At 42.6% G+C, this 10,475-nt stretch overlaps 5 protein-coding genes and 1 non-coding gene across 6 annotated transcripts; 3 read left to right on the top strand and 3 right to left on the bottom strand.

Annotated features, from left to right (window-relative positions):
• Positions 1-294: 294 nt before the first annotated feature.
• VTP21DRAFT_6265 (uncharacterized protein) lies at positions 295-3,329 on the bottom strand (the record flags this gene model as incomplete). The annotated part of the gene is made up of 6 exons (XM_069396876.1): positions 295-1,762; positions 1,836-2,357; positions 2,414-2,729; positions 2,790-2,849; positions 2,914-3,060; positions 3,131-3,329. The coding sequence occupies 6 exons, from the start codon at positions 3,327-3,329 to the stop codon at positions 295-297; spliced, it is 2,712 nt and encodes a 903-aa protein (XP_069247150.1).
• An 822-nt stretch (positions 3,330-4,151) lies between these two features.
• On the bottom strand, positions 4,152-4,767 carry VTP21DRAFT_6264 (uncharacterized protein; the record flags this gene model as incomplete). Its single annotated transcript, XM_069396875.1, has 5 exons — positions 4,152-4,205; positions 4,269-4,329; positions 4,396-4,520; positions 4,580-4,650; positions 4,707-4,767. The coding sequence occupies 5 exons, from the start codon at positions 4,765-4,767 to the stop codon at positions 4,152-4,154; spliced, it is 372 nt and encodes a 123-aa protein (XP_069247149.1).
• Positions 4,768-5,007: 240 nt separating this feature from the next.
• VTP21DRAFT_6263 (uncharacterized protein) lies at positions 5,008-6,878 on the top strand (the record flags this gene model as incomplete). The annotated part of the gene is made up of 4 exons (XM_069396874.1): positions 5,008-5,034; positions 5,098-5,484; positions 5,552-5,604; positions 5,672-6,878. The coding sequence occupies 4 exons, from the start codon at positions 5,008-5,010 to the stop codon at positions 6,876-6,878; spliced, it is 1,674 nt and encodes a 557-aa protein (XP_069247148.1).
• A 1,712-nt stretch (positions 6,879-8,590) lies between these two features.
• Positions 8,591-9,040, top strand: VTP21DRAFT_6262 (uncharacterized protein; the record flags this gene model as incomplete). The annotated part of the gene is made up of 3 exons (XM_069396873.1): positions 8,591-8,603; positions 8,730-8,767; positions 8,816-9,040. The coding sequence occupies 3 exons, from the start codon at positions 8,591-8,593 to the stop codon at positions 9,038-9,040; spliced, it is 276 nt and encodes a 91-aa protein (XP_069247147.1).
• Positions 9,041-9,311: 271 nt separating this feature from the next.
• VTP21DRAFT_6261 (uncharacterized protein) lies at positions 9,312-9,922 on the top strand (the record flags this gene model as incomplete). The annotated part of the gene is made up of 3 exons (XM_069396872.1): positions 9,312-9,436; positions 9,626-9,649; positions 9,838-9,922. 3 exons carry the CDS (start codon positions 9,312-9,314, stop codon positions 9,920-9,922), a joined length of 234 nt encoding a protein of 77 aa, XP_069247146.1.
• Positions 9,923-10,307: 385 nt separating this feature from the next.
• On the bottom strand, positions 10,308-10,380 carry VTP21DRAFT_t266. Its single transcript has one exon. It is a non-coding gene; the product is annotated as a tRNA-Val (tRNA).
• Positions 10,381-10,475: the final 95 nt, after the last annotated feature.

Below are 10,475 nucleotides of genomic sequence, written 5' to 3'. Positions count from 1 at the left end.
ACGGTATATAAAAAGGGAAACGTCTTCTTGGAAAGCAATTGAGAAAATAGTTATAAAATAATTAAAAAAAGAGAAAAAAAAAATCGAGTTACATTCATAAGAAAAAGTAAACTTTTTATACCCCATAGAAAGTCGTATTCATGAAATAAAAGAAAAAAAATTGAAAAAAAGCAATATTTTTAAAATAATTGTAACCCAAGTAATCCTATGAGGAAATCACACACACACTCAAGCACTTCTAAAATAAAAGATAGCCCCATTCCGCCATGCTAGTAAGTGAAGATAAAAAGAAAATTAATTTTGATTCCAGTATTGTTGGTTACGTGCGCCAGCCTGCGGGTGATGGTGGTACTGATGATGTGCGTGCTGCTGGTATGGATACGTAAAAGGTTGTTGCTGCTGGGGTTGACCGTAGAGCGACGACGGGTTGCTCATTTGTTGGGGTTGCTGTTGGTTTTGCTGCACAAAGCCACTTGTACCATTCAATCCAGGGGCTGCCTGGGGTTGCTGGGACTGGGGCTGTTGCGCACCGGAGGCTGACTTGTCATTTCCGTATTTCCCGTACTGACCGGCCAAGTCGGCACCAACTTTCTGAGTAGATGATGGCTGGTGCTGCCCTCCCAAGAACCCAGAGTAAGTTTGCTGCGACTGTTGTGTCTGCTGCTGCTGCTGTTGTTGTTGCTGCTGCTGCTGCTGGGGCTGTTGCTGTGGCTGCATGTTAGCACCGTATCCTTTTGACTGGTAATCGTGCATCCCAGTAGCCTGAGCCGCGTGCATTTCATCTGTAGCCCCATATCCACCGGCGGTCTGCGAGAATCCTTGCTGGTGGGGTGCACTGTAGGGAGAGCCCGAGTAGCTTGGATTAACTAGCTGGCCAGGCTTACCGGCAGGGGTAGCAGCGTGATGATGGGATGTGTACATGTGGGGGTAAATATTTTTATTTACAAAAGGCTGACCGTAGCCGGCTTGCTGATACGCGGCAGCTGGGAATTGATTCGGCATAAAGTAATAGTGGTGAGGATAATAGGGCATCGTATTTGATGCGGCTGCCATCTGGCTTGGGTACGCCTGTTGCTGCGCCTGTTGGGCCTGCGACACCTGTGTAGCAGCTGCCTGGGTTTCTTGGCCGAATTTGCTGTCACGCTGTGGCTGGAGGCTGGCATTTGTAGTTGAGGTGGCAGTTTGACTGAAGGCGGTGGGATCGCCAGGGTAGTAGCCACCCATCAGAGCAGCGCGCTGGACATCTGAACCATACATGCTGAAATCGCCAGGAAGAGAGCCCATTCCACCCATTCCGAAAGCTGAGAGTTGTGCAGCCTGATTCGGCAAGTAGGAACCATAAGGCGAAGCCATAGGGTCCATGCCAAGATGATGCTGCTGATGGCCGAGATAGGAAGCGGGGGATTGTTGTTCCTGTTGCTGCTGCTTGAGATAACCAATGCTCGGAGTAGTCGTCTGAGAGGTGGTTTGGGTAGTCGTGGGGACGTTTACGAGATTAGCGGATTGTGCAGTAGGGAGTGCGTTGACAGCGGCTCCGCCGAGACGGTTCATGAGATTGGAACTCATCTGCTGAGTAACGGATTGGGAGTTGGGTCGAGACGTTTCTTGTGGCTGCGAAAGAGTTTGCGACGCGAGGGGAGAGGGCTGTTGGGGTTGAGGAGGTTGTTGAGCGGGTTGGTCCTGGGCTTGCTGGGAAGCTTGGGCCAAAGAAGGTTGAATCATAGGGGTATCAATAACAGAGGTAGCAGGGGCAGCTTGGTGCCTAAAAATGAAAGAAAAAAGAACCATGGACTCAGTAACTTTATCGAATTGAAAAGACGAAAAGAGGATCTGACCTTTCATCAGATTCAGCAAGGCTCATTCCAGATGGCTTGTTTCGAGATTCCGTAGAGATATCGTTGGGTGAAGCGAGATTAAGACTACCAAATTGCACGCCGATACGCTCCAAGTTCGCGCCGAATCCAGGCATCACCACAGGTGCATCCTGTCGTGCACGACGCTGAGCAGGAGAGCGATGCTTAAAGCTTGGGGAGGGTGTGCCGTTGTCCTTAAGACGAGGTGATGCCACCTCCACAGGCTTGGCAACTGTCTGACTAGGCGCTGGCTCTTCAATTACAGGCTGTTTTGCGGGAGACGGTTCATCAGTGGTGGCCTCTTCTATTGCTGGTGATGCTGCTGTTACTGCTGCTGCTGTTGTTGTTGCTTGTGCGGTTTCAGGTTCTGGTTGGGAGGAGGGTTCTGATGGAGCCGGTGCTTCAGCGGGTGCAGGGGCGGGAGGAGGATTTTCAGTAGTCGCAGGTTTCAAAGGCTCGGCGGGTTGGACTGGCGGTTTCTTGACTTCTGGTTTAACTGCAGGTCTATACAAGGTGATAAGCCCAACTGAGGTTTAGTCAATGGAAGAGATTACACTTACTTGGCAACGTCTGCCCAAGATTTTCCGGCGGAAGGTTTTGCTGTAAATGTCTTGGGTTGTGATGGTTGTGTTTCCTTCTTATCAATCGAGGAATCAGCCCAGTTATTATCTTTCTTAGTTTCTGTAGTTAGGCTGCCCCAACTAGACTGGGCGTCTGTAGGTAGAGATCCCCAACCGTCCGTAGCATTTGTGTCTTGTAGAGAGCTAGCTTCATTCCATGCAGTCGGTTTGTCATTCTTGGCTGTACCCAGGGTATCAGGGGTGGACTCCGCTGGTTTCGAGGTGTCGCGGGAAGCATTCTGACGAGGTATTTTACCTTGATGAAAAAGAAGGTCAATTCTAAGTTCAAACAGATTAATCACCATTGGATGCTCACCACCACGAGAGGGAGTACTTCGTGGCCTATCTCCTGCTGCTCTTCCACGGAGATTACCGTCTAATAGTAAAGATCGCGCTAGCTCGAATAATTCTGAATGCCAAATGGAAAAAATGCTGCTTACCAGTTTTGCCGCGTCCACCACCACTGCCGCCGCGGGGCAAAGAGGAAGGACGCTGCGACGAGGTCGGGGCCGTTGTCTGCTTATTCACTTTTACGGATTCGCGCTTTGACTTCTTAGATTTTACTTCGCCCCACTGATTTGCATGACCTAGAGTAAACAAAGCATAAATGGGTTAGAGCGCCGTAAAATCGACTCAATATAGATTTTGGGTCTATACCTTCACTGATCCGCGCTATGACTGTTTCAAGATCCCCGTGGGCCTCTTGTAAGGCAAAAAGCAAGTCTTCATCGGTCCAATCGGAGAACAGCTCCCGTAGCGTGTCGAGGCTGCTGCCATAGGATTTTCGAAGCTGTTTAATCTCATCTGATTCCCCGTGCATTCCATTCCCCTTTGTGATCCCTCTGGATGACGCCATTTATTGAAAATATCGTTATAAAAAGAGTTTTAAAAGGTTCTTCTTTCTTTCCAATAACAAAATAAGAGAAGCGAAAATAAGGTAAAGAAAAAACCGGCTTGGTTCAATCGAAATATAAAATTTTTTTGGTTGGTTATTTATCACGACGTCAGCAAGTAATCTTCGCCCATGGGTTATTTATTGCCTCAATATTAAAAGCCAAGGTTGTGACTTGCAGATTTGGTTCATAGAAATACATCGACTGTGGAATACTTTATTGCTATTACATTCTAATGACTGATAAAATGGTGGTAACACATTGCTGGAGTGGATACTTTCATACATATTGCTAAACTTCACGGCTGTTTTTATTCAATTATCGCCTGGTTTCTTCGTGTTTCGGAAATCATAAATGATCCTGCACTCTAGCCTGCATGCGATAAATTTTATATCTAAAAGGAATTGTTGAGATGACCACTCGCTATCTTAACAAATCCTAGATAAAATAACTCTTCAACTTGCGAATGGAGGTTTGAAAAGTATATTTTAAAACCGCTCACGGTATAAAGTGCAAAATGCGGTACATCGATATATGTCATTTTGCAGATTAATGGGTGACCAAAACATTAAATAATTTTCATCATTAAATTTAAGAAATGTGTGATTCTAGTACTACCAGACTTAATTCTTTGTCTTCCGCCCGAAATGAGATAGGCCCAGACAATCCTTACATTCTACGCTCTCTTGGATAATAAGAGAGATAATTTTTTGTAATACTTGTAAATTTATTATTATAATTATTGCAACGAGAAAAAGGGAGATATGCCGAGATGATGAAGTAGATTACGCCTTGGCAGTTTGCAATTGCTCTTGATATTGCGATTGTAACTTCATAAGCTGCAAGAAAGTATAAAACCAGTCAGCCTACTATCCATTTGTTTGGTTCCATTTATTCTTTACCTCGGTCTTTTTTTTCTCAGCCTTTTGCGATAACTCCGTGAGAGTTTTTTCTACTCGCTCTCTAAATGAATAGATTATTTTTGTTTGTTTGCAATAGAGAAACTGCTGACAACAACAACGTTCTTACATTTCACCTTTGATATACTCTAGGCGCTTGCTCACGTTAAGCTTCGCTTCCGATTTCTCTTGCTTTACAAGTACCGGACCGAGGAGTTTGTAAATATTTGCGTCATCTTCGAGGTGTTGAAATTCCTAAAAGTGTGTCCTACGTGTAGTATGGTCATAGATGCACTAGAATCCGAGCTACTCACTTTATCAACGAGCTCGTTCTCCCTCAATTGTGATTCAAGACGCTCACGCGTTTCAACAAATTTGGAGATTTCTAGAGAATTTCAATTAAAAATATTGTCAAACCAGTTTACATTGATTGATTCTTACCTTTTTGAATCTGCTGAAATTCGTTAGATTCTGATTCTAGCTGTGCCCTTAGATTTGACATCTTGAAGAATTACTTGGTTAGATCACTCTCGAACTTTAGAAAATAATCATCGTTACCAAGCCACCTCTCTTAAAACGCGAAAGTAACCAAAAAAAGAAACGCGAACGTCGCGAATAATTTTTTGCTCGAAGGTTCTCTCGGTCAATCATCCAGGACTCTTCATCTCCTACATTCATCCATCCATCCTTTCTTCTTCACACCCCTAATCTAGTTTATCAGAGAAGAGAACAATATCAAAGGATGTCTCGCCCACAACTCCCGATGATGGTGGGTGGAGAATTTCATAGATGATGCTTTAATCTCAACCATCTAATCCAACTATTTTATTAGCAACCCCAAATCATCTTGCTCAAAGAGGGCACTGATGCTTCTCAGGGCAAAGGCCAACTTCTCTCAAACATTAATGCATGTCTTGCAGTGGTTGACACTGTTCGTACTACTCTTGGGCCGCGTGGAATGGATAAATTAATTGTGGATTCTCGAGGAGAAGCGACCATCTCAAATGATGGAGCAACGATCATGAAGCTACTAGACATCGTGCATCCTGCCGCCAAAACATTGGTAGATATCGCGCGATCTCAGGATGCGGAGGTTGGCGATGGAACAACAAGTGTGGTTTTGTTGGCTGGAGAGTTGCTTAAAGAGGTGAAGGGATATATTGAGGAAGGTGTAAGCCCCCATATCATCATTAAAGGCTATCGGAAAGCAGCCCAACTGGTAAAATCATTTTTCTTCAATTCACTCGATTTAATTTAATATTTACCGTGATGGATATTTATTCTAGGCAATTAACAGGGTGAAGGAAATGGCAATTAAAATTGAGCGTAGTAATGAAAAGTACGTTAATTAAGCATGATAATTAATTCTCTCTGCTCTATATAACGCCTAATTTAATTACCATTAGAGAATTCCGTGACCTGCTTGAGAAATGTGCCTCAACTGCAATGAGCTCAAAGCTAATTTCTGGTCAAAAAGATTTCTTCAAAAAAATGGTTGTAGATGCGGTGCTTACACTCGACCAGAACGAGCTCAATGAGAAATTAATTGGCATGAAGAAGATTCCTGGTGGTGCCATGCAAGATTCCATGCTCGTAGCTGGTGTAGCCTTTAAGAAGACCTTTTCATATGCCGGCTTTGAACAGCAGCCTAAGTCCTTTAAAAATCCTAAGATCGTCTGCTTGAACGTAGAGCTCGAGTTGAAGGCAGAAAAAGATAATGCAGAAGTGCGCGTGGAGGACGTGTCAGAGTACCAGGCAATTGTCGATGCGGAGTGGACTATCATTTTCAAGAAGCTGGAGGCTATTGTAAACAGTGGGGCGAATGTGGTACTGTCGAAGTTGCCGATCGGCGACCTTGCGACACAGTACTTTGCCGACCGTAATATATTCTGCGCCGGTCGCGTTGCAGCGGATGATCTCAACCGCGTCGTACAGGCTGTAGGCGGAAGCATTCAGTCGACCTGCAGTGATCTCCGCCCTGAGCACCTAGGCACGTGCGAGCGCTTCGAGGAACGACAGATTGGCGGCGAGCGCTACAATATTTTTGAGGGATGCCCCAAGGCAAAGACATGCACACTTCTGCTGCGTGGTGGAGCTGAGCAATTTATTGCTGAGGTTGAGCGCAGCTTGCATGATGCCATCATGATTGTGCGGAGGGCGATAAAGAATAACCTAGTCGTGGCGGGAGGTGGCGCCACTGAGATGGAGCTGAGCAGGTATCTGCGCGACCACTCTCGCACCGTTGAGGGCAAGCAACAGCTTATTATCGCGGCATTTGCTCGGGCACTTGAAATCATCCCCCGGCAGCTCTGTGACAACGCAGGCTTCGATGCAACTGACCTGCTGAACAAGCTGAGAATGCGTCATGCACAGGGCGATATGTGGTACGGAGTGGACATCGAAAACGAGACGATCACGAACAACTTTGACGCTTTTGTGTGGGAGCCCGCGCTTGTGAAGACCAACTCCATTGCATCAGCAACGGAAGCAGCATGCTTGATTTTGAGCGTGGACGAGACAGTAAAGGCCCCTCAGAGCGAGAAGGCTGATGCTGGACAGATGGCCGCTGCGCAGCAAGCGCGTGCACGAGGCCGAGGAATCCCCCGGCGATAATTGACACGATGTCCTTCAATTTTCCGATAAATTTTCCTGTTTCTTTGGATTTGTACATTTTCTTTTATATAATTTCACAAAATATAATTCCCATTTTTTATCTTTTTCATCTGCACATGCTTGGACTAGGTTTGGTGAAGTTAATAAAAGTTTGAAGCAAACCATAGAAGTTTTCCATAGTATTCTGGATTCCCTTGCACTCGATGAGTGCCATTGTTTTGCCAAAGGAGTATCTCGCGGTTTCAGTAATGCTCTGCCTACCGAGAAGAAGGAACAGTGCATTTAGTTTACACGCGAGGTGCTTTAATGTACGCACACTTATATATTCCTAACACTCACACTTGGGAAAGAAAGCGTGTGGTATTGCAGACTTAAGGTGCGATATTAAGTATTATTTGGCAGCACTTGGTTGCGCCTTTTCCATTTCACAAACCCCTTTGTCTATACACACTACACAGGAATCAGATGAAAAAAGTTTTATTGGAATTAGCAGTAAAGACTACTGAATATTAGCGGTAAAGAACGAAAAGCTAAGTTGTCTCCTTAAATATGAACAAGCTAAAGGCTTTTTTATTTACGTAAATAAAACAGGAGAGTTCAGAAAGAATTCAGACAGAAGGATTTCGATTCTGATTGGCCCAGGTCTTTACAAAGTATATCTTGAGTATTATGGGCTTTTGAGAGCTAATAGCTCTACCAATACGCATCCAAATACCCTCATTTTTGGTGCAATGTATGCTCCGTTTCTTGAAGCCTCTTTAGAATTCAATTGCAAACTTATGTAAAAGACTTTGTAAAAAATTAGTTGATAGCTATATGCCTTAAATAGTTCATCTAGTAGTTCTTATACCTATTCTAAATTTTACAGAAATAGTTCGAGTGATAACTAGGATTTTCAAGAGGATATTGGAATATATATAAATTATTAACTATGGTACTATTACAGAAAATAAAGTGAAAAATTAATTATCCAGCTCGAAAAATTCTTACACCGTATAAAAACATTACAAGGATAGAATCCATAAATAAAACAGACTATCTCTGATAAAACAACAAAATTGAATAAAATCAAGTGTAAAATTGACATAATGGAAAGAGTTGAGGAGCAGTTTTTCACATGATGATAAACAACTGGGTGTAGACCTCTAGTTGCAAATAATTAATGCCATCACATAGGACTTTGGGATAATTTAATTTTCGAGGCCGAAATATAGGTTAAATTATGTATATCTATAGGTCTAGAAATTTATTCATTTTTGATTTGACCCAGTTTCATGGCCGATTTCAATATTATAGTCAAATAATTTTTTAACAAATTTTTACTTAGGGATTTTGGGTTAAGAGCCAGGAGAGGACTGCAATATAGCATTATTTCAGAAATGAAATGGTTGATAGAGAGATCGATCACCACCCTAAAAAATTAATATTATTTAAACATTATATGTTAACTAATGCTCCAAAAAGAAGGGTTAACATTTTTCAAGCTAACCAGCAATTCCCTTTGAAGATTTAGTAAATATTCCGGAGGAAGTGTTGACCCCTTGTCAGTGCATAGAATCGTTTTCCACTACCTACTTCATGTTACCGATTCAACACCATTTCCCCACCTTGGGTATATTGGCAATATCCAATTGAGAGTTGATGATGCTGGTACTTGACTAGCTGCCCAATCATATCTCAATATTTCTCTATTGAATATTGCCCCTATCCCCATGCAGGGCCATGGTAAGTCGGTAACATTAAGTAGGTAATGAAAGACGATCCTATGTGCTGACAAGTGTTCAACGTTTCGTCCAGAATCTCTTCTAAATATACCAACAAAGATGTGATATCCTAAGTCGCTTTGAACAGAGCTCACAACCCAGGGCTATCTCATTGCACTGGAACTGGTGACCGCAACAGTGGGCTCCTGTTACATGACCCACGGCAACCTTTAGAAGCGTCCGATGACATGGTCGATGCACGCACAGCTCCACGGTCAACAACCCCAGATACCTTTTAAACCCCTGGTGCTGCCTTCTAGTTCAGCAAAAGCCCAAGCCAGTCGTATGATGTCAGGAGAACCTCGTTTTATCCAGCTCAGCGGAAAAGGTAGGCGCAGCTGCTGCGCAAACCGCACACTCACTAGGGCATCTGATGTGAAGTATTCAGCAAAACCATAACGATGATACGAGCACAAGTTCCAACTGAGGCGTTTGTGTCATGATTTTGGCGGCGTCGTACCCATTCAATAATTGTTCTATGGGTTGTAACAATTGTGATCTTTGTCCTACCACTCCGCTCGAATTGAATATAGGAGCCGTCGGCTCCATGATTATTATACCATTGGGGCACCGCAAGTTGTTCGTTGTGGTAAACCTTTTTCAGCTCTGCTCGGGAAATTTTTAAAGCCCAATCTCCCCATTTGTGCCCTTGCTTTTGCCATTGTTTACAATGGGAGGCGCAGCTGGCTATGCATATAAACTCGCGTATATCCAAATTCTTTTGCTTCTCATTCTTACTTTAACTTCCATTTCTACCCCCCAACATCTTGCCCCACACTCGTTTGAATTCAATAGGTGAGTTTGTTTTTTCATTCCCTATGTTTATTTTACGTGATGACCCATCAACACTGTGATTAACCCAGCTCATTTCGAAGTTATCTAATGAGATTAACAGTGTATAATTACCTGAATTATTTCTTAGCAATTTTGTAGTCAATATAGTGTTGTAGGGGTTTTCTCACTCTTCTTTCTATTATTTTATAGATATCTTGTTTACAATTTCTATAGGTGAGTCTCCATATCCTTTTTTTTTTACTTTTTTCATGATGACCCTTCAACACTGTGATTAACCCAGCTCATTTCGAAGTTATCTAATGAGATTAACAGTGTATAAACACCTGAACTATATTTATTCTATCATTTGCTTATTCAAAAGTTAATGAGAATACTCTAACCTTCCACCTTCTTCTTTTTAGGTTTACTTTCATTTCCACGCGTCGCTCTCCTAATAATAATATTTGGTTAAGAAGAAATCGTGGATACCATTTGTGTTCCTGCTAGATATTTTTCAATAAAAGCTCCATCAAATATCTGAAAATTGATACCTTTGATTATAAAAAACAACTGAAGATTGAGCGTTCTATTTATGAAAATACCCCCCAAAACTATAGGATAGCAAATAAATTCCCTTTACCGAAACTATGATCCTGCCCATTTCCTCTCCAAAATCTCCAGCCTTGTTTTAACTCAAATTTCCTTAAAAATACTCTCTAGCATCGACGGTTGGCATATTAAAGTATAGAAAATACGGCTTAACCTTTTTTATTGACAATATCTATTGTAATATGGTTTATACATTTCAAGCTAATCTTAGCCCAACTATTAAAATTCAATAGGAAAAGTTTTCCTAAAGATTAAAGGCTTTTGTGATCAAAAGAAAAACGAATGTCCCTAGCCGGGTTCGAACCGGCGATCCTTCGCGTGTAAAGCGAATGTCCTAACCACTAGACCATAGGAACTGTTACACATAATTCAGTCCCCCCCAAAACATAGAGAATCCTTAATTTTTTTAATTTTTTACCTTTTTAACATTTTTTTTGACGCGGGGGGAGGG

Source organism: Calcarisporiella thermophila, assembly GCF_041956535.1.
Source record: "Calcarisporiella thermophila strain CBS 279.70 unplaced genomic scaffold VTP21scaffold_26, whole genome shotgun sequence".
NCBI classification, from domain to species: domain Eukaryota; kingdom Fungi; phylum Calcarisporiellomycota; class Calcarisporiellomycetes; order Calcarisporiellales; family Calcarisporiellaceae; genus Calcarisporiella; species Calcarisporiella thermophila.
The sequence above is the reverse complement of the archived record's forward strand: the minus strand, read 5'-3'. Positions and strand labels throughout refer to the sequence as shown.